The sequence below is a fragment of the Protopterus annectens genome, chromosome 11.part0, assembly GCF_019279795.1.
Source record: "Protopterus annectens isolate FY-2018-M chromosome 11.part0, PAN1.0, whole genome shotgun sequence".
Lineage (NCBI taxonomy): Eukaryota > Metazoa > Chordata > Ceratodontiformes > Protopteridae > Protopterus > Protopterus annectens.
The window spans coordinates 317004816-317029815 of NC_056745.1; the positions used below are offsets into that span (position 1 = coordinate 317004816).

General features: G+C 37.9%; 1 protein-coding gene across 1 annotated transcript in view; it reads left to right on the top strand.

Annotated features, from left to right (window-relative positions):
• LOC122815364 (dynein axonemal heavy chain 3-like) overlaps positions 1-25000 on the top strand; it is a 4921723-nt gene that overhangs the window by 2472280 nt on the left and 2424443 nt on the right. Inside the window, exon 35 of the mRNA XM_044087818.1 lies at positions 692-825. Within this exon, the coding sequence (XP_043943753.1) occupies positions 692-825 (134 nt within the window). The remainder of the gene's footprint in view (positions 1-691; positions 826-25000) is intronic.

A 25000-nucleotide genomic window follows, 5' to 3' on the forward strand; every position in this document is an offset into this window, starting at 1 on the left:
AAATCCCCATACCCTCTTACTTCTGTACTCTCACTCTGATCTCTCTGTAACTCAGAGAAAGTGCAAGCATTTATAAAAATAAGAACATTATTTCTTTCTCTGGGACTTGATGATCTCAGAATTTAAAAATAAAATAGTACAGTTTGAGTTTAAATACTTTGTTATGCCAGGTAGTGAGATTTTAAGTCTTACAAAAAAGAAAAATGTTGAATGAAAATGTATGAGGAAATGTATAGGAAAACATGCAAATTGATGAAAGTTGTGGTAAACCATAAAAATATATGTTTTTAAGCTGCATTTTTGCAAAATTAGGTATTTTTTATGATGGTTTTCTGGTACACTAGTTGAATAAAAATGGTTTACTGTTCATCTTAGCAACTCTTTTTTGATTTATTTATACAAGATTTAGTTGTTGCCTGAGAAATGGATGAAGATCTAAAATCCTGGTAGGTACTTTGGTATCACACAATTTTTTGCAAGCTCCATTCACATTCTAGATTACTAGAAGCATTGTTAAGTTGCAATCAATCTTGGTAACATTTCCCCTTAATGAATTAATGCTGTGTCTATTTTCTCTATTCATAATGATCCTGATTATTCAGTCCTCTAAAATGTTATCGGCCAACTCCAGAGCTTTCCTGACCTTGCTTTTTCCCATCATGACCTCTTATATATATTACTTCTTTTGCAGATGTTGTGTAACTGGCTAATTCCACCTTGTTTGGCATTTGTTCAGAAGAGGTGCAAGTTTGTGGTTCAGACTTCTCCTATGCACTTAACCATCTCCATGTTAACACTCTACGAATGCCTACTGGGTGACATCAGGTAACAGACTTTCTGTTTTGATATCCAGAAATTTGAAAACAATCACTGTACTCATTCTGTCACTGAACTGTATGAAATATAAGCTGGATGCAGTGGTTAGTAAGCTAATCATAACCAGTAAAGGAGTGCACTCTTAGAACCAGGTGTTTTGTATTTAAATATGGATGGGTAGTTCTTGACTGAGATGTGGATATCTGTCCTATGATTGTGTTGCATGATTATATCCAGTTCTGGAAATGTGATGCCAATAGCAAATAAGGAGTTTCTTACTTCCTGTCATCCTAATCATCCAACCCTTTTGGTCTCCATTTGACTCATTCATTCTTCAGGTTGCAATATATAGTTTTAAATGATTTGTTCATTTACCCTCATTCAGAATCCTATATGTATGTCTTTTTGTCTAGTTTTGTGTAAACTACTGGTATTATGAAACTAGAGGAGATGCTGTAGGCAGCACTAAGGTTTATGCCTCATCCTGGTTGCATATTACTGAATGTCAAATATTGCCTGGAATCAAAAGAAAGTTGGAATTAAAGCAGGACAAGCTGTTTATATATTTTGTGTTTTTAAGAATGGAATAATTGCAGCGGCAATGAGTCCTTCATTTTGCAGGGTAATTTATACAGCAAATGGAGACTTTTTTCTGAGTCTGAATAGAATATCTGAGAAATTTGAATGTGTACAGTGTGCTGTGTTTCAAGCTTTGTCAGTGTCAAATGACACTGCAAAGTCAGGCAATGCAAAGCTCCCTGCGCATCCCTTATGTGTTCTAACGGGATTACTTCTTAACCTCGAAATACTGAAAGACTGACTTTCAGTACCTCAAGACTAATATCATGAAAGTGCAGTTAACCGAAACTGCGCTTTACCTAGTCTTGCATTATCAAATGTGCTGTTGAGGTGGTGTGTTGTGGTCTGTGTTTGCGGTGCATTGTGGTTAGGGAGTGAGATATGGTGGACGTTGTGCGGCTGTGTGCAGAGATTCAGGTAAGTTGCTAGTGTTTAAAGGTTTTGGGTAGGATTTTTGTTTTGTAGTGTTTGGGAAGTTTTGGGAGTTGGGTGGGTTACTTTGGTAAGTGTATGTGTGTTATTGTTGAAGGTGGTGCATTTTACCGAATGTAGTAGTGTGTTTTTCGCGGTGTGCTGTGTGTGTGTGTGTGTGTGTGTGTGTGTGTGTGTGTGTGTGTGTGTGTGTGTGAGATGGTATATGAAGTAAGTGTAGGGTGCATGGCGGTAGGTTATTAGTGTCTTTTATGGTAGTGCGACCTCGGAGTTGGTATATATAAGTAGCGGGGGTGTGGGGGGTGCAGCACATGGGGGGTTGCTTATGTATAGGTTTTGTAGGTGTGTGTGCTTGGCGTTTTAGTATAGGTTTAGGGGATAGTGGTGTTTGTTATGTTGTGCTGGAGGTTATATTATAGAACTGAATGTCACTTGCTGAAAATTTGATATTTTGAATTTTTGGTGTAGTGTGACATTCGGTATTGTAATATTTTGGTACAGCGGGTGTTCGGTATTTAAGTTTGGAGATACTGAAAGTCAGTTTTTCAGTATTGCGAGATTTAGAAGTAGACCCATTCTAACATATACCTTGCACCTAACCCAAATCCTAAGCACTACCTTAAAAAAACACTTTCCCTAACATTATCAGTATTTAAATAAAGTATGCCTGGTGTTACTGCTGTCATGGTTTCAGGTTTTCAGGTTTTTGTTAGTCCTTCTGGCTTCCCACATTGAGATTAAGTGGCTTTACAACAAAGATTCACATGTATTTGTTTACCCTCCTAACACAGGCTGAGCTTGTGTTAGTTTTAAACCTGCAAGATCTAAGTAGTTTCCGTATGTATGAATATTAGTAGTCGACTTATCTGCATTGATACCCTCTTCTTTCTAATCTTTGAAATAATCTATACTTGCCTCTGTTATAGGCAGATTACATCTTTTGTCATTATATGGAGTATACTAGAATAGAAGTCAGTCATATTTAACCCTGTTCATTCCACTAATATAGAATACTGCAAGTTATCTTAGACCTAGCAGATGCAGAGTTCTTGTATTGCTCTTGGCACACTAGTTATAATTAATATATCAATAGGTATATTCATTCTTTCATGTAAAGGGTGGCATGTTACATGACATAAAGGATACATGGTAGAGGCATCCGGTCACGAGGATAGCCAGACATTTCCTAGCATGACCCTGACTAGCTAAAATTATAATCCCATCAGCATAGTACTTAAGGGCAACAACCTGACTGGTTGTAATGCATATGTTAGTACTTGTTGTCCATTTTTAATATGGCAAATGACTGTACATTGCAGGTATGCTGATGTACTAATGGATGTGCATAGCCAGTAACAATAGGTATATAAAGTGCCTGTATCAATTAGACAGTAGCAGTATAGGGTGGGAATATAGCACATAAGCTTTAACCTATTAGGTACCAATTGGAGTAGATACGCAGAACAGAGAGGAAAGATGAGACCTTTCCTATTTTAGAGTGACCAAACAGTCTATAGCATACATTTATGGCCCCTTCTCAAGTGAACTGGCAATTGACTATGTGTTAAAGCCCATATAAATAATGCATGTCATGTAAACTGGACGTAGGTCTGATGAAGGTCTGGTAAGGATGAAAGTGCTCATCTATTTAACACTTTTTTTTTTCAATTTTACCCTAATGTAATTTTCACATGATTGTAAATGATATTTTGCTGTTTGTTGTTAAATTTTTAAACTCACTAAGGAGCTTTTCTCCCCGGGTCTCCGCTGAAAATTAACCAAAAGCTCAGTTGGATTAACCCGGTTAACAAATGTAAAATACATAAATAAATAAATCAAATAAATAAAGAAGTATCAATTTCTAACCAAGTTATAAGCGCTTGAGGTCTCCACTGAGAATGATTACACTTCATGTTTTTTTTTTTGGTTTTAAGGAGACTCAGCCACCAACTTTGATAGGTTCATAAGTGTTTACTAGGCTAATGACCACAAGGCCTTTTTAAGCCTAGCCATGCATCCCAAATCTCTGACAAGTTCTGATACCCTTGATAAGTGTAAGTATGGGCCTGGGAGGTGAACCATTTTCAGGTAACCCGTTTGCATCAGAGACATAGGTGCCAAACCAGGGATGAATTTCCAGTTTTCCATCCAATTGTCCAAGTTGCATTTGAATTGGGTTGTGGAGGAACTCTGCTTCACATGGATGGGTAACCTGATGCACAATAAGTACCAGTTTTCCATGAGGAATTATATTTTTCCTTAAGGATCGGACACATCTTACAGCTTAAGGCTGGAAAACTATTGCACTGCACTACAAAGATCTGTGTTTATATATATGTATATATATATATATATATATATATATATATATATATATGGGTCTACCTGATAACGCCGATACACCAAAACACCAACAACGAAATAACCAACACCACAAAACCGAAAGTCCAAAAACACGAAACTTCACATGCTCGACAAACCACAATCCCACAATCTCAACAAAACAAATACCTTTTCCTAAAAACACACACACAACACAAGCACAATTCGCTAAAATGCCTTACAAAACTTACACTAAACCTTACATACACAACTATCTATGCACTAACCTTTAACCCAAACCCTAACCCTAAGGTCCATCACTATCACACACTTACCTTACCCACACCCTAACCCTAACTCACTCTTAATCCGGTCCCTTTAAACACTTAGGTTTGCTCACAATTATCGCATTACGCCCTACCTTTACCCGCGACCTCTAACCTCACTCTAATCCACCCCTCAACCCTAAAGTCCATCACTATCGACACTTTACCTTACTCTCGCACTTCTTAACCTCTAACTCACTTAACTCCACCCCTAAACCTGTCACTATCACACACTTTACTCAATGACCTCAAGCACTCCATAACCCTAACGTCCGTCACTATCGCACACTTACTGTAACATGGTGTTCTCAGCATTGGGATTTTCAACTTTTGGTCTTCTCCATTGTTGATCTTCCGGTGTCAGTGTTCTCATTGTCGGCGTTTGAAGCTTTCGGTTAAATCAAGTAGACCTATATATATATATATATATATATATATATATATATATATATATATATATATAATATATATAGGTAGATAGACAGACATATAGATATAGATATATTTTCTATTACATGCTTGATGTGCACTGTTTCAAAACTGGTAATGTCGGCATAACAACATAGACACTCAATAAGCTGAAACAGCAGCTGAAAACACCCTATATAAGCACACAAATCTCAAATGTCCCTACCACTTCACACCCAGGAACAAGTGCTGGGTCATGGGGGTGGGGGCAAGTCTTCTGTGTTTTTGGTGGAGTGAGAACTGATGTTGTTTTGATGACGTTGCAAGTTTTGGTAAATGGATCACGCCACTCAAGCGGTAGATAGAACAACCATGTACATATACATATATAAATATATATATATATGTATGTATATAGCATATATATATATATATATGGTTATATGGCGTAGGTATATATATATATATATATACATATATATATATATATATATATATATATATATGGGGTCTTATTGACGTGCAGGTCAAACTTTTACATAAAGTTCAAATCACATATGGTCGAGACCATATATGTTCAAATTTGTAAAAGTTTGAGTGGGCATTTGAATGGAAATCTCCGTGAAGCAGAGGTTTCCCCATTCACTCTTGAATGTGGTACCTGATCTCGGAGTTGGAATATTTTAAGTAGCGGGGCGTGGTGTGAGGGGGATGCATGGGGGTTTGCCCCCTGCTTACAACAAGTTATTGTTTTGTGTACGTTGTGTGAAGTTATTTTTTTTTTACATATTCAAAGTTCTGTAACTTCGAACATAATGGTTCGACCATTAGGTGTTAGGAGTTACGGAACTTTGTTTATGTAATATAGACCCATATATATATATATATATATATATATATATATATTGTTGCTATACATATACATATATACATATATATATATATCTATAGATATATATAGATGTTAGCATATATATACATAGGCTGTTGCTGGTTACACATACATACATACTATGTGTATATATATATATATATATATATATATATATATATATATGTATGCATCCATCCTCAACCCCTTCCGATTTGCACATGGGGTCGTCGGGGTGCTGTCACTTCCACTTCCATTGAAAGACAATTTTTATATATATATATATATATATATATATATATATATATATATGTGTGTGTGTGTGTGTGTGTGTGTGTGTGTGTGTGTGTGAGCATTACACAACATGCATATATGCTTCGCCTGTGTTACCCCAAGTAGCTGATGCTTTAACCAAATAAAAAACAATGGTTGAAGTTGTAACTTGTTGAAAGTCTTAAAAATGTATATTTTAAGGGTCACCCTTCATGAGTGGAGCTTTGCCCCAACATACCTCTTTTAGATAAATACAAAGTCCACGGTCACACAACCATGAATTAAAAAATCCTTGACATGGTTAATAACTGCTATAAATACTGAAAACCACAACTGCAGGCAGTATCCAAAAAGAAACTGTATTTGATAAGTTCAGCCCTGGTGAATTGAAACCAGTGACTTGAAATGTCATCCATTTTATACTCAGAGAAGAGGAGGTTCATAGGATCATATTTACCTGCTATTCTGTTGATCAAAGTGAGGAACTTAAGAAACCAAGCCTTACATTCCTATATGAGACTTCTTAGGAATTATAGATTCTGTTTGAATAACCTAGAGCCAGGTCAACAAGAATATGGTGGGACATTTACTTGTTGTCTCTTTTCCATGAGGGACATTGGTGCTAAATCAGGGCTTAATTCATGATTTCCCATCCTGTCATCCAAACTACATTTGAAGTGAGTAAAAAGAGTAATTTTCTTTACATCATGTGGAACACTGTGCCATAGAAGAGCTTTTCTCAGAGATACATACCTCTTCTTCCAAAATGTTATATTTATATTGCAAAAGAGATTGAAATTCCTGGATCAGATGTTACTCTACCATTGCACTTGCAAATCTGCAATATGACTGACAGGATAGGGTCTGCTGAGGTCTAACTGTGAGACAGAGGTTGCATCTTAGTAGCCTATATGATATCGAGAAGAAGGCCAAGGCTTTGAGATGATCTACATAGGCTGTGTGATTTAGGTCCTTGATATTTTTAGTGAAAAAATATTGTCATTCCTGTAGTTGTGATATGTGTTTGGACAGCTGAGTACAGTGGAATGATGGACTCTTTACATTTAGATGTAAGCTGTATAATGAAAAAAGAAATTCTTTACAATAGTGAATACATGGTGATCAAAGGACATTTCACTGTCGGCATGGATTCTCACATCCTTGACTATGAGATTATGGAATAAACTTTCAAGGGTGTCTTGTCACTGTGATAGTTACAAGGCAAATCATGTTTTCCAAAAGATATGATTATACATTTCTTTATATTTAGTTTTAGTCTGTGGTTTTGACACCAACTATTTGTTTAGGAAAGGGCATCTTGGATAATTTCGATGTCCTCTGGAGAGTTTATGATGACACAAATTTATAATTATCTGCAAACATGGTCAGCCATAAACCCTTAATATTTGCTTTAAGCTTTGATAAATAAATGCCAAGAAGGAGTGGCCCATGAATTGAGCCCTGGGGTACACTGCTAGTGATAGGCCTTTTGTAGGACATACAGCTATTGACCCTAATTTTCTAGGTTCTAGTTGTGAACCAGTTTGCTATCCAATGAGTTACAGTGGGATTTGCATTTAGCTGGGAGAGTTTCTCTGTGATACTCAAGTGTGTGATGGTGCCAAATACCTTTGTGAGGCATAGTTATGCAGTGTGTACTGATTTGCCGTCATGCATTGCTTCAGTAACCTTCTCAAAGAGGTCCAACAAGTTCAATAGTCAGGATCTTTCCTTGACATCTCTGAACTGGCTTAGTTTGACCATATGTAGGTTTCCCATGACCTTATTTATTAATTCCATAACGATCATTTCCATGCACTTAATGATAATGATAATCAGGTTTGTGGATCTATAATTTTACCTGGGTCCATTCGCTCCCAACCTTTGTGCAAGGGGATAAACGTTTCTGTCCTCTATGCATGCATCATGAAACCTGTTTGCAGGTTGATATTGAATAACTTTTGCAGAGGGTCTGACAAGTTATGTTTCAGGCTGGCCAGTAGGCAACCTAGTATCCAGCCACATAGAAGTAGTATTCTTGGTCTTGGATAGCACCTTGAGAACTTGTTTTGGATATTGCCTTGAGGACTTATATTTGGAAGATTTGAGGGGGGAGGTCTAAATGCAGTTATTTGTTTTTGGGAATATGGGAGTAAAGAGGGGAGTGACTTTGACCTAAATTTGTCCATTACTACATTGACTATGTCCTCTGGGTCTGAGTTTGTGATATGATTTACTGTTAAATCTGGGTATTGTTTCTGATGTAGTTAAAGAAGACTTTGTGGCTATCCTTCAACTGGTTAAGTATTTTTGCCTCATATTTGACTTGGTTGATTTGATCAGGGTTAGCAGTTCTGTAAGTCATTGGCAACTTGAGAGTTCATTTTATTTTTGTGCACAATTATTTTTTTTCTTTTATTGTAGTCACCATTTGTGTTAGGGTTGATTGCTTAAATTTAATATTGTATTTATTTGTGAAGGGGACAAATGCATATTTGCAGGTAGTGCATAGATAAGCATCTTGATCTCATGAAGAATCGATATGTTCTCAGACAGAACTGATCCAGTGCTACTACTAAAACATAACAGATTTAAGTATATCTCTTATTTCTCATTTCGGAGCCTTCGCCACACTTATCATTTTTTTTAACAAACTCAGTTGTTATTGTTGGAGACTGGTTTTATCAGCAACAATAAAGCAGCAACCACTTCCCAAAGGAAAATTAAAGCAATGGAATAATTTGATGAACCGATCTGCTTAGTTGTAGAACTCACAGTCATAAGGGAAGGTTGGACAAGAGATAATGGCGATATAATGCTGGTTAAGCTGTTCTTTAAAGTCTGTGTAAGCCATCTGGAGAAGCAGTTAACTTAGGGAGATGGCTGAAGAATTAATAGGACTTAGAATACACACTTGTACATTACAGATACTGGGTAGGTTTTCCTGCTGTATCAAAGGAAACAATAGTGCACTTCACACAAGAACATGGATGGCTCCAGTGAAACATTCTGGTACATGCTTAAAAGCCTAGTGCCGGATGTTACAGTAGTTTGAATAAGTGGACCCTCCAAATACCCATATAATTTGCCTCTACCCTCCTGGAAGACCTACTCCTTTTTGTCTGCTAAACTACAACCCTCCTGGCATCGGTGTTACCTACCAGACAGACTGTGAAAGTATGTTATTCATACATGTTTAACCCTCATTACCTGAACTGTGTGAACCAGTCTAGCTACCTGCACAGGACTGCCAGCAGCCAATAGGCCCTGCCCCCCTCACTACACTACTCTAGACTCTCGACTACCATTATTATACTTCTATCTCTTTTCCCTCTCACCTTTCCTCCATTATCACCCACCTATGTGTATATCTGTGATACTTATTCCCATAGGCCACTAGGCGGCATCCTTTGTTCTTTCTAATCTGCTCCCTCTTGATTTATTACAACACACACCCCTATATCTTTTCAATTGGGGTCTGTACCTTTCTCCTATCCTTTTACTTGTTTTCTTACTCTCAGGACCTTGCTATACCAACTCCCATTACTCTCCCGTGCTCCAAATCTTAACACACTCATAGGTTTTACTCTACCCTTTACATACCTTATACATTTATACTTATCTACTTACCTACCTGCTGTTTTCCCCACCTTACAGATTGTTTTCTCTGGGCCACACCACTCCTTTGGCTCTTCCCGCTCCGTTCGCCCTGCAGGCTCACTCCGCTCCCCTCCATGCCCCCAAATCTCACCTGCCCCTAGCACCTCTACCTTTATACCCTCATAGACACACCCCTCAAGATTAATCTCCACCCCTTCTAGTCCTAGCCCCTCCCTACTCTGCCTACCTGCCTACCCTACCTTTTAAAACCAGCCCCTCCCTACTCCACTTACCTTCTCTCCTTCCTACTCTTCTCACTATCCTCCCACTCTATTTCAGTTACAGATTTGCTTAACATGTCTAATCAATACCAACCTTTGCTCCTTATATCCTTCCCAGCCATCATCATCTCTACCTATCTCTCTACCTCTTACGAACAAGTCCTTCCTTATACACTAATAATTCCACACAAACAAACCCTTACATCCCCCCTAGCTCTAACAATTACTTATCTCAATACCATCCACAAAACGTCCTACCTTCAAGCTAAATATCACCGGCTTTCTCACATCAAATATCCTACTCATAGCCTACAAAAACATTTGTACTACTATGACAAAATTTCTCAATTCTACAACCTTATATTAATCTGCTCATTAATAGATGGTGATATCCACCCCAACCCTGGCCCTAACTCACCCCTACCATCCTCTAAATGCCACCAACTTAAAACAAGACCAACACCATCCACCAAACCCCCCAAATCACTCTCAATTGCTCAACTAAATATACGTAGCATCTGTTACAAAATACCACATATCCATGCCCTTCTAGATATCCAACAGTTTGATATCCTCTGTCTAACCGAAACTTGGCTCAAACCTACAATTAAAGATAATGAAATCACCCCCCCCCCTGGCTATAACATACTCAGACAAGACTGCTTAAACAAAAAAGGTGGTAGGGTGGCAATTCTCTATAAAACCGGACTGCAAATAAGCAAAGTAAACCATACCTTTCCATCTGACAATAACGTTGAAATAATTATTTCCAAACTTCAGCTCAACCCTCACAAAACAGTTAACATTATCTGCACCTATCTTCCCCCAGGAAAAAATCCCACTATTTTACACAACATGCATATATACTTTGCCTGTGTTACCCCAAGTAGCTGATGCTTTAACCAAATAAAAAAACAATGGTTGAAGTTGTAACTTGTTGAAAGCCTTAAAATGTATATTTTTAAGGGTCACCCTTCATGAGTGGGAGCTTTGCCCCAACATACCCCTTAGATAAATATACAAAGTCCACGGTCACACAACTATGAATTAAAAAATCCTTGACATGGTTAATAACTGCTATAAATACTGAAACCACAACTGCAGGCAGTATCCAAAAAGAAACTGTATTTGATAAGTTCAGCCCTGGTGAATTGAAACCAGTGACTTGAAATGTCATCCATTTTATACTCAGAGAAGAGGAGGTTCATAGGATCATATTTACCTGCTATTCTGTTGATCAGTGAGGAACTTAAGAAACCAAGCCTTACATTCCTATATGAGACTTCTTAGGAATTATAGATTCTGTTTGAATAACCCAGAGCCAGGTCGAACAAGAATATGGTGGGACATTTACTTGTTGTCTCTTTCCATGAGGGACATTGGTGCTAAATCAGGGCGAATTCATGATTTCCCATCCTGTCATCCAAACTACATTTGAAGTGAGTAAAAAGAGTAATTTTCTTTACATCATGTGGAACACTGTGCCATAGAAGAGCTTTTCTCAGAGATACATACCTCTTCTTCCAAAATGTTATATTTATATTGCAAAAGAGATTGTGATTCCTTGATCAGATGTTACTCTACCATTGCACTTGCAAATCTGCAATATGACTGATAGGATAGGGTCTTCTGAGGTCTAACTGTGAGACAGAGGTTGCATCTTAGTAGCCTATATGATATCGAGAAGAAGGCCAAGGCTTTGAGATGATCTACATAGGCTGTGTGATTTAGGTCCTTGATATTTTTAGTGAAAAAACATTGTCATTCCTGTAGTTTTGATATGTGTTTGGACAGCTGAGTACAGTGGAATGATGGACTCCTTACATTTAGATGTAAGCTGTATAATGAAAAAAGAAATTCTTTACAATAGTGAATACATGGTGATCAAAGGACATTTCACTGTTGGCACGGATTCTCACATCCTTGACTATGACATTATGGAATAAACTTTCAAGGGTGTCTTGTCACTGTGATAGTTACAAGGCAAATCATGTTTTCCAAAAGATATGATTATACATTTCTTTATATTAAGTTTTAGTCTGTGGTTTTGGCACCAACTATTTGTTTAGGAAAGGGCATCTTGGATAATTTCGATGTCCTCTGGAGAGTTTATGACACAAATTTATAATTATCTGCAAACATGGTCAGCCATAAACCCTTAATATTTGCTTTAAGCTTTGAGAAATAAATGCCAAGAAGGAGTGGCCCATGAATTGAGCCCTGGGGTACACTGCTAGTGACAGGCCTTTTGTAGGACATACAGCTATTGACCCTAATTTTCTAGGTTCTAGTTGTGAACCAGTTTGCTATCCAATGAGTTACAGTGGGATTTGCATTTAGCTGGGAGAGTTTCTCTGTGATACTCAAGTGTGTGATGGTGCCAAATACCTTTGTGAGGCATAGTTATGCAGTGTGTACTGATTTGCCCTCATTCATTGCTTCGGTAACCTTCTCAAAGAGATCCAACAGGTTCAATAGTCAGGATCTTTCCTTGACAACTCTGAACTGGCTTAGTTTGACCATATGTAGGTTTCCCATGACCTTATTTATTAATTCCATAATTATCATTTCCATGCACTTACTGATAATGATAATCAAGTTTGTGGATCTATAATTTTACCTGGGTCCATTCACTCCCAACCTTTGTGCAAGGGGATAAACATTTCTGTCCTCTATGCATGCATCATGAAACCTGTTTGCAGGTTGATATTGAATAACTTTTGCAGAGGGTCTGACAAGTCATGTTTCAGACTGGCCAGTAGGCAACCTAGTATCCGGCCACATAGAAGTAGTATTCTTGGTCTTGGATAGCACCTTGAGAACTTGTTTTGGATATTGTCTTGAGGACTTATATTTGGAAGATTTGAGGGGGGAGGTCTAAATGCAGTTATTTGTTTTTGGGAATATGGGAGTAAAGAGGGGAGTGACATTTGACCTAAATTTGTCCATTACTACATTGACTATGTCCTCTGGGTCTGAGTATGTGATATGATTTACTGTTAAATCTGGGTATTGTTTCTGATGTAGTTAAAGAAGACTTTGTGGCTATCCTTCAACTGGTTGAGTATTTTTGCCTCATATTTGACTTGGTTGATTTGATCAGGGTTAGCAGTTCTGTAAGTCATTGGCAACTTGAGAGTTCATTTTATTTTTGTGCACAATTATTTTTTTTCTTTTATTGTAGTCACCATTTGTGTTAGGGTTGATTGCTTAAATTTAATATTGTATTTATTTGTGAAGGGGACAAATGCATATTTGCAGGTAGTGCATAGATAAGCATCTTGATCTCATGAAGAATCGATATGTTCTCACACAGAACTGGTCCAGTGCTACTACTAAAACATAACAGATTTAAGTATATCTCTTATTTCTCATTTCGGAGCCTTCGCCACACTTATCATTTTTTTTAACAAACTCAGTTGTTATTGTTGGAGACTGGTTTTATCAGCAACAATAAAGCAGCAACCACTTCCCAAAGGAAAATTAAAGCAATGGAATAATTTGATGAACCGATCTGCTTAGTTGTAGAACTCACAGTCATAAGGGAAGGTTGGACAAGAGATAATGGCGATATAATGCTGGTTAAGCTGTTCTTTAAAGTCTGTGTAAGCCATCTGGAGAAGCAGTTAACTTAGGGAGATGGCTGAAGAATTAATGGGACTTAGAATACACACTAGTACATTACAGATACTGGGTAGGTTTTCCTGCTGTATCAAAGGAAACAATAGTGCACTTCACACAAGAACATGGATGGCTCCAGTGAAACATTCTGGTACATGCTTAAAAGCCTAGTGCCGGATGTTACAGTAGTTTGAATAAGTGGACCCTCCAAATACCCATATAATTTGCCTCTACCCTCCTGGAAGACCTACTCCTTTTTGTCTGCTAAACTACAACCCTCCTGGCATCGGTGTTACCTACCAGACAGACTGTGAAAGTATGTTATTCATACATGTTTAACCATCATTACCTGAACTGTGTGAACCAGTCTAGCTACCTGCACAGGACTGCCAGCAGCCAATAGGCCCTGCCCCCCTCACTACACTACTCTAGACTCTCGACTACCATTATTATACTTCTATCTCTTTTCCCTCTCACCTTTCCTCCATTATCACCCACCTACGTGTATATCTGTGATACTTATTCCCTTAGGCCACTAGGTGGCATCCTTTGTTCTTTCTAATCTGCTCCCTCTTGATTTATTACAACACACACCCCTATATCTTTTCAATTGGGGTCTGTACCTTTCTCCCTATCCTTTTTACTTGTTTTCTTACTCTCAGGACCTTGCTATACCAACTCCCATTACTCCCCCATGCTCCAAATCTTAACACACTCATAGGTTTTACTCTACCCTTTACATACCTTATACATTTATACTTATCTACTTACCTACCTGCTGTTTTCCCCACCTTACAGATTGTTTTCTCTGGGCCACACCACTCCTTTGGCTCTTCCCGCTCCGTTCGCCCTGCAGGCTCACTCCGCTCCCCTCCATGCCCCCAAATTCCACCCGCCCCTAGCACCTCTACCTTTATACCCTCATAGACACACCCCTCAAGATTAATCTCCACCCCTTCTAGTCCTAGCCCCTCCCTACTCCGCCTACCTGCCTACCCTACCTTTTAGAACCAGCCCCTCCCTACTCCACTTACCTTCTCTCCTTCCTACTCTTCTCACTATCCTCCCACTCTATTTCAGTTACAGATTTGCTTAACATGTCTAATCAATACCAACCTTTGCTACTTATATCCTTCCCAACCATCATCATCTCTACCTATCTCTCTACCTCTTACGAACAAGCCCTTCCTTATACACTAATAATTCCACACAAACAAACCCTTACATCCCCCCTAGCTCTAACAATTACCTATCTCAATACCATCCACAAAACGTCCTACCTTCAAGCTAAATATCACCGGCTTTCTCACATCAAATATCCTACTCATAGCCTACAAAAACATTTGTACTACTATGACAAAATTTCTCAATTCTACAACCTTATATTAATCTGCTCATTAATAGATGGTGATATCCACCCCAACCCTGGCCCTAACTCACCCCTACCATCCTCTAAATGCCACCAACTTAAAACAAGACCAACACCATCCACCAAACCCCCCAAATCACTCTCAATTGCTCAACTAAATATACGTAGCATCTGTTACAAAATACCACATATCCATGCCCTTCTAGATATCCAACAGTTTGATATCCTCTGTCTAACCGAAACTTGGCTCAAACCTACAATTAAAGATAATGAAATCACCCCCCCTGGCTATAACATACTCAGACAAGACTGCTTAAACAAAAAAGGTGGTAGGGTGGCAATTCTCTATAAAACCGGACTGCAAATAAGCAAAGTAAACCATACCTTTCCATCTGACAATAACGTTGAAATAATTATTTCCAAACTTCAGCTCAACCCTCACAAAACAGTTAACATTATCTGCACCTGTCTTCCCCCAGGAAAAAATCCCACTATTTTAGAGGACCTATTAAATTGGCTTTCACTAAATCTCCCTCAAGAAACAATTCTTTTAGGAGACTTTAATATTGACTGGAATTTATGTCAACACACCTATCCACCCACCCTTATTAACCTGCATGGCTTCTCTCAAACCATTAACTCCCCAACAAGAACAAACAAACAAAATAACAAAGAAAGTATACTTGACTGGATACTTATTAATAGTCCTCAGCAAAAGTATACAACAGGGACTCTCCCAGATGACCTCAGCGACCACTCGCTAACATATATCATCAGGCATAAAACAAGTTTAACTATCCCACCCAAGTCATAACATCCCGTAGCAAAAAATTCCTTGATCCCATTCTGTTTCAAAATGAACTTATGCAAGTCAATTGGTCATCTCTTAAATCTCTCCCTATAGACGAAGCTGTTAACCACTTCAATCATACTTTTCTGACAATCCTAGAACATCATGCTCCAATGCATTCTATAAGAATTAAATCTAAAACAGCCCAATGGCTTACTAATACTACCAGGAATCTAATCCTTAGTAGGAACAAAGCATGGACAAAATGGCGTACCTCAAAAAACACAACTGATCGCCTTATTTTCAGAGAACAAAGAAATTTAACAAAGAAAGCCATCCTACAAGATAAGAAGAACTTTTATACTCAGCTACAACAAACATCACTACAACAACCACATAAATTCTGGACTGCCATTAATACACTGTTATCACCTGGGAAAGTTGTCACACCAAATCCTATTGATTCAAACCCCGACTGCCCATTACAAACAGCAAACGCCTTTAATACTTTCTTTACCTCTGCCATTCTAAAGCTAGCTAACCAACAAAGCCCTGACACCTCCAAACTACTAATCCAAGGCCCCACTCCCCCCCATTCCACGTCAAACCCATACCTACCACATATATATCATCCTTACTTCAAAAATTAAAACCTACAACCCCCTTGGCCAACAAATTACCAGCAGAATTCCTCAAAATTGGTGCAAAAGCTAGAGCTTATCCAATCTCTATACTGATTAACAGGACCTTAAAAGAAAGCACAATCCCATCATTATGGAAAATCTCATATATCATCCCACTGTTCAAAGGTGGTGACTCTACTGAGTATTCCAACTTTTGTCCCATAGCATTATTATCACCACTTGCAAAAATAATGGAGAAATGCATCCACAAACAGTTACTAAATCACCTACTAAATAATAACCTCCTAGCTAAGTGCCAACATGGTTTTCGCCCTTTCCATAGTACTACTACAGCCTTACTATCCTTTATCAACTCAATAAACAAAAACCGCAACAATAACATACCTTCTTCAACCTTCTTCGTTGACCTATCCAAAGCCTTTGATATGGTCAACCACAAACTTCTCCTCCATCCTCTGAAGTCCCTCTCTTTTGACAACACAGCCTTAAATTGGTTCATATTCTATCTGGATAATCAAAAACAGGCTGTACTCTGGCATAACCATCTCTCTGATCTCCTTCCCACCTCTATAGGAGTCCCTCAGGGCTCTATCTTAGGCCCTCTACTATTTTCCATCTTTATAAATGACCTTCACCTAGCCACTCCCCTATCAACTTGCATTCAATATGCAGATGATACAACCATCATTTGCTCAGCCCCAACACAGTCTGAACTTTATTCTCTCACACAAAATACCTTCACTACCATAGAGCAATGGTTCTCTAACCATTGTCTCCTCCTTAACCCAAAGAAAACCAAACTCCTGATTTTTACACCCACTCTCTTGTCTACCTCCATTAATTTCTCACTCACAGCCAACAATAGCATCCTTATCTCTCCAGACAATAACACCAAACTTCTAGGCATTACAATTGACAACCAACTCAAATTTGACACGCACATTGACTCTACAATAAAATCAACAAACAGAAAACTGGGCTCTCTGTATAGAATTAAATCTTTCCTTACTCCTGAAGCCAGAGCTACAATAGCTAGAACCCACTTAATATCTTCCCTATTATATGCCTCCCCAATCTATACAAATCTTTCTAAATATAATCTAAATAAACTAACTACATCTTATAACAATATTGCCAGATTTGCTACAGCCTCTCTATACAGGACTCATCATTGTTCTAATCTTAAAAAACTAGGGTGGCTAGAATTACCCAACCTAATACATTTTAACCAACTTACAATCGCCCATAAAGCCCTCTACCACCCAGACAATACTCCAATGCTCTCCACTCTGATAAAACCCTATAGCAATCTAAAGAACCTGCGCTCCTCTAACAAAATACTGATTCATACTTCCCTATCTAAGAACTCAGCAGGTGACTCCACATTTTCAAACTCAGTTGGGAAAACATGGAATCAACTACCTCAAGACCTCACTACTCAAACCTCAATCCCACTATTTAAAACTAAACTTAAACTCTTCTTTTCCAACCATTGGCTTTGCTCTTGTAATAACCCTGACTAACCTTTTGTATCTCCCTGCTATGGGACTTTTTCCACCCTCTCTTTTTTTCTCATATCTAACTCTCTACATTACTCTCTACAAAACTGTTTCTATTACGTCATTTCTAATAAAGGCGCTAAATCACTACTTTTCAACTTCTTATAAAGATGTAGTAGAGTATCTAGGTACTCTACCTGTATTTTTATACTGTACGTTTTCTATGTAATAGAGAAACTATGTACTTTACCTCATAGTGTACTCAAATGCTTTTAATTCTATCAGAAAGTTTAAAGTACATGTTTTTAGATTTTATTTGTATATGCTGATATATTATGATAAAGTTTTTTGTTTAGTCTTACTATAGTAGTATTGTAGAGGAGCTTTTCTCCCTGGGCCTCCACTGAAAATGGACATGTATCCAGTTGGACTAGCCCGGTAAACAAATGTAAAATAAAATAAATAAAATAAATAAATTATTAAAAGTATTTACATATTTTTTGTCATTTAAAACATATTCTTCCTGACATGCACATTTGCTTTACATTGCTTAGAACAATCTATAAAACTGACTAACTGGATTACTGGGTAAATGTTATTGGTGCATGCAAATGTTATAACTTATAATGGCTTTCTGTTTAGCTTCATATAGTATTTACCCAGGCAGGAATATGGCTGACAATTTCATCTGCTGTTACAACTGTATTGATTGTTTTGAATGGCATGATTAGCCTAACATCATAGTAATTATCCTGTCACACAAGCTAATCCATTGGATGTTACTGTTCATGCAGTTATTATCAGTTTGTGTGCAAGTGTTATTTTATGCCCATTGGGATATGTGTGTACATCTGAATAGGCTACATTTTCTATAGTGTTCAAGTAGTAATAAAAATGTAATTTTCTCCAGCAGTGGTATATTTTAATTCAGTATATCTTATGCCAGTAAAACTAAGGTTAGACGTAACTTATTAGTAATGTCTATTTCTCAGTACATCCACAGCCAGTATGAGGTAACACTGCCCTAGAAGATTTAGATGAAATGAACCATAACTCTCTCTCTCTCTCTCTCTCTCTATATATATATATATATATATATATATATATATATATATATATATATATATATATATATATATATGTGTGTGTGTGTGTGTGTATATCCATCTGTCATCTATCTTTATCTATTTATATATCTACATATCTATATCTATCTATATATATATGGGTCTACCTGATAACACCGACATGCCAAAACACCAACAACGAAATAACCGACACGACAAAACCGAAAGTTCAAAAACACGAAACTTCACATGCCCGACAAACCACAATCCCGACAATCAACAAAGCAAATACATTTCCCGAAAAACACACACACAACACAAGCACACCAAAAACCTTACAAACCTACACTAAACCTTACATACACAACTATCTATTTACTAACCTTAACCCAAACCCTAACCCTAAGGTCCGTCACTATCGCACCTTACCTTACCTGCACCCTGACCCTAACTCACTTAATCCACCCCTAACCCTTAAGTCTGCCACTATCGCACACTTACCGTGCCCGCACGCTAACCCTAACTCACTTAACCCACCCCTAAACCTAAAGTCCGTCACTATCACACACTTACCTGACCTGCACCCTACCCTAACGTCCGTCACTATCACACACTTACCTTACCCACACCCTGACCCTAACGTCCGTCTCTATCGAACACTTACCTTAACATGTCGGTGTTCTCAGCATTGGGATTCTCAACTTTCAGTCTTCTCCATTGTCGATCTTCTAGTGTCGGTGTTCTCGTTGTCGGCGTTGTGGACTTTTGGCGTTTTCAGGTAGACCCATATAGAAATATATGTATATATATATATATATATATATATATATATATATATATATATATGTGTGTGTGTGTGTGTGTGTGTGTGTGTGTGTGCGATATATATATATATATATATATATATATATATATATATATATATATATATATATATATAATATATAAAATATATATATATATATATATATATATATATATATATATATTATATATTTTAAGGTATGGTTAAAATCCTATTACTCAACTGATGATTATATTGCCAATTGTTATTTTTACCTCAAAACCTGCACTAAACACTAACAGTTACTTTATCACGGATTGGGACTTGTTTTTTTATTGTTTGTGTATGAGCAGACAGCTAAGCCTGCCATTGTATATCAGGTCTATTTTAAATCAGCTAATGCTTAAAAAAGTGAATGATGATTTATCGAACCCATGTAAGTGAAAGCTTACAATCTCGAATGCTTAGAACAGCGATTTTTTTTTCCAAGGGAAAAAAATCGCTGTTCCACAAAAAAAAAAAAAAAAAAAAAAATTATAAAACATTACATGAAGTGGGGGCTTACACCTCACAATGTTGGGGGCTGTGCTCCCCACACACCCCTACTTAAATATATGAACTCCGAGATCACACTACGATGACGAAAATGGCAAATTAACATTTCCTAGGGAAAAAATTGCTTATATGCCGTTTCACTATTTTGTCTTTTCGTGCTTTCAAGTTCAATCAAGATGCATCCAAAAGAATGTGTCTTTGATCATTTAATAGGAACCCTGTATATCATGACCAAGTGCTGTGCTTAATAAACGGATTTAACTGTACTGGTGTGAGTTTATCGCCAAGGCGGTTTGTTATAGATGTAGGTGAAACTCAAATGCTGCATCTTGTAGAAACATGCCATAAAACAGAAACTTTACAGCTATCTGTACCTGTAGCAGTTGTACCCCAGAGAGGATTATTTTTCTCTATTTTAAGTTGAGGTTTGAATACATTATTTGAATTCTATCAATGCTTAACTTCTATTATGTTTAACTCCTTTTGCTTATAGCTCTGATGATTGCATATGTAATGCTATTCGCAATATAGTCAGCTCGTACATAATACTTTTTTTTCCCACCATACAGTGTACGCAGAGCATTAGCTATAGGTCAAGACTGCTCCATAGTACAGAATCATGGTTATTTGTTAACTGCTATTTTAATGAAATGTCTTAACTGAAATTACAATTTGGACTGAGTAGAGTTATGCAACTGCAAATTGTTTTGTTGTTACCTCAGTTTATCTGCTATTTTCCTCACTAGAATTATTCAGTCTGTGTGTTTCATAACTTATCTCCCTTCCAAGTACTTATTCTATATTTTTTCCTCTCGCTTTACCTCTATCCATTTGACATATTCTGGCTGTGTTATGAGCTAAGCTCAGTCATTGGGCTCTGAAGCTGTAAGGCCCTGCTTTCCTTCAACATATTTCTGCAAGACCTCTATTTCTGCACCATGCATCTCTTGTGCCCTGGCAGGATTCATACCTACGAACACCCTGCTACTCTTATACCAACAAGCCACCCTTAAGTATCTTCTCCAGAAGCAGTAGCTGTTCTGCCTTCTAGTAGTTCTCTTACCCTACCTCTTCTTCTGTCTCCTATTTCCCTTTCATATCCCCACCTAATCTTTTACTGGCTCTGTCCCATAAATATTCTTTCTCCTGACTCGGTCACTAATGTCTCAACTTACTGACTAATATCGTTACCCTCTCACTCTTTTCTCTTGTCCCCCCTCAGTGGTGTCTCTGCTTTACTTTTAATATTCTACTCTCTCTCTCTCTCACTCTCTCTCTCTCTCTCTCTCCTTTTTCCATAGGGTTCAACAATATAGATCTCCCTTGATTACTTAGTACCCTACCTGGGTACCAGTGAACCACAACTTGCGACCATCCTACCCTACGTCTCATCCAGGCTTCTCTCTGTCGAGGAATACTCTCACATTGCTGTATGCATTTAATAAACTATAATCATCACTTTTAACTGTTTATTACCTGCTGCTCTATTCTTGTAGACCCATATCTCCCCACCGAAAGGTCTCTAGATTCCTACCCCTTACTATCTCTTTATTATCCCCTGTTATTTGTGATCTGTCTGTAAAAACTAATCAAGAACCTTTTTCAATCACACTCCAAGGTGCTTTCTTTACCTTGCAGCCCATATTCTAGTGCTAGACCATGTCTAAAGTTAGTGGTCAGCCCTACTGCAGTAATTATCTGGCTTTTAGCTTACCTGTGCCTCTAAACATTTCTAGCCTGTCTTGCTGATTGTTTTTTGGTCACAGACCAGGCAATATGTCTTCTTTGGCTCATCCCACTCTGTTCGCCCTGGCTGCCCTCGGGCTCACTCTGCTCCTCTACCCACCCCCATCCTCCCCACCCCACATATCATTTCCTTTATAGCTAACGTCTTGGCTATCTTTTACTATCTGCAGTTCTATATTCCCTTTGCATACCCATCTATCTAAAATCAAAATTCCCCCTTCTCACACATCATACTCCAAAGTTAAAACCAAACACCTGTACTATAGCCTATACAAACTCAAACCCTACCACCTGCCACATGCTCTGCTTCTATCAGATGACATTCATCCTAATCATGGTCCCATCTCTCACTCACCTATCATTAACACTACTACTCCTAACACTGCACACCCTACACATCATAATAAGAATATCTCATTCTACTCTATGAACATCACAAGTGTCCTAAACAAAGTTAGTGAATTTCATGCCTGGATTACTAACCATAATCCTGATGTAATTGCCCTAACCTCAAAACCCTGACAAACAATTACTCCCTCCTGATTATAATATCCTTTGCCTTGACTGCCCAAAAAAAAGGGGGTGGTGTTGCTATAGTCTATTCCAGTCAACTCACTATTACATGTTCCAATAAACCTATCCCATCCTTTTCTCCTGCTGAACTTCTACTGGCAAACCTCAAACTTAATAACTTCTTCACTATCACTGTAGACACCATCTATATTCCTCCAGGGGATAACATACAAGTACTGGAGAATATTCTTTCCAATCTCTCTCAACACTTTCCAAATGAAACCACCCTCCTTGGAGATGTAAATATTAACTGGACAACTCCCTGCTCTCCATATTTTACCTCATGCATTAACTTACATTGGTTTACTCAACTCATCTTTGAACCTACCCATATCAATAATTCAAACAAATCTAGCACTCTCATAGACTGGATACTAGCTTCTGATCCCTGCAAATATCATAACCCTGCAACTCTAGCCAAGTATCTAAGCGATCACTCCCCAGTAAAAGGTCTTAGATTTAGTCCTCACTTCACCAGACCATATAGATATATAACTTGCTGCAGTCTAACTAATTTCTGCCCAGATACTTTTAAAGCTCTGCTTTCTAGAATTAATTGGACTTATCTAGCCCAACTCCCATTTGATGAAGCAGTTCAATCCTTCAATACTACCTTTCTTAATATTCTAGACAGCCTTGCACCACTCCGAACAGTTTGTATAAAATCACACATATCCCATGGCTAACAAATGCTACCTGTACTCTTATGAAATTTTGAGATAAGATGTGGAAAAGATGGGTAAAAACAAAGCTGCCCTCTGACTTGCAAAAGTACAAAGAACTTAGAAAGTTGACAAAGAAACACATTATTAAAGAGAAAAAGGAATTTTACTTTAACCGTCCTACTGCTCAAAGATCTAATCCCAAAAAATTATGAAATTCAGTCACCCAAATACTGCATCCTGGGAATCCTTCTTCTCCCAATCCCTGCCCCAATAAGACACCAGAAGAAACCACAGCCATATTTAACAATTATTTTACTGAATCTATATCCAAAATTATTACCCCTGACTCCTCTTCTACTAAGACTACTTACTCTGGAAACAACTGGACTATTAACTCCTCTGAACTCTCAACTCTTCTAATACCTTTTCCCCTCACATCTGTTCCTACGAGCTACATTAAGTCTCTACTCTCAAACTTAAACCCTGTTCCACATCTGCTGACAACATGCCTTCCAGTTTCCTCGAGTTAGCAGCTGACTCACTTGTTCCCCCTGCTTCCATCCTGATAAACCACTCTATCTTTGAGTCAAAGGTGCCTTCTATTTGGAAAGAATTCTACACACTACCTATGCATAAAGGAGGTAACTCCACAGAAATCACTAACTTTAGACCCATCACTATCTTATCCCCACTCTCAAAAGTCTTGCAAAATGCATACATAAGCAAGTCATGCAATATTTACTACAGGAAAATCTGCTTACACCTACACAACATGGCTTCTGTCCTAAACATAGTACTTCCACTGCCCTTACATCCTTCTTTAACACAATTTCATTAGCTAGAGATAACAAACTAATCTCCTGCCTTTTTTTAGACATTCCAGAAGCCTTTTACACTGTGTCTCACTCTACTTTTAACTAAACTAACTAACCTTAAGTTTTCCACTGCCCCTGTTTCCTGCTTTTCCAGCTATCTCACTGATTGATTGCATCCCCTGCTTTTCAAGCTATCTCACTGATTGCTTTTCCAGCTATCTCACTGATTGATTGCATTTCCTGTTTTTCCACCTATCTCACTGATTGATTGCATTTCCTGCTTTTCCAGCTATCTCACTGATTGATTCTCTGCTCTCTCTCCTTCACTTCCCATGAGAATGGGTATTCCCCAAGGCTCTTTTCTTGGTCTGTTATTCTTCAACATCTTTACAAACCTACTGTATAGTTCCTGCCCCCAGTCATCCCTAATACAATATGCAGATGACTCCACAGTCATTACCATTGCTGATACCTACTCTGAACTTATCTCTATCACTCAGACATCCTTTAGCTCAGTTGAAACATGGCTCTCTTATAATATGCTTGTTCTGAACCCCCCCCACCAAAAAACTCCTACTTTTCTTACCTAAGAATGTCAATCACCTGAAACCTACTTTATTTATACTTTCCCTTAATAGCACCCCTATCGAAGGTGAATCAAGCACAAAACTCCTAGGTGTAATTATAGACGATTAGCTTAAGTTTTATTACATATTAACAACTGTATCCAGAAGACTCATCAAAAACTGGGCCTCCTTTACAGAAATAAAAAGTTTCTCACTAACAAAGCAAATGTAACCCTTTCTCATCCTTACCTCCTACCCAGCCTACTGTACAGCTCTCAAGTCCTCACAAATCTCAACTCCTCTCTGCTTATTAACCTAGAATCAGCCTAGAACAAAGTAGCCCAATTCGCATCACATCAGAAGTGCAAGTCCCATCACTGTCTCTCAATAAAACACCT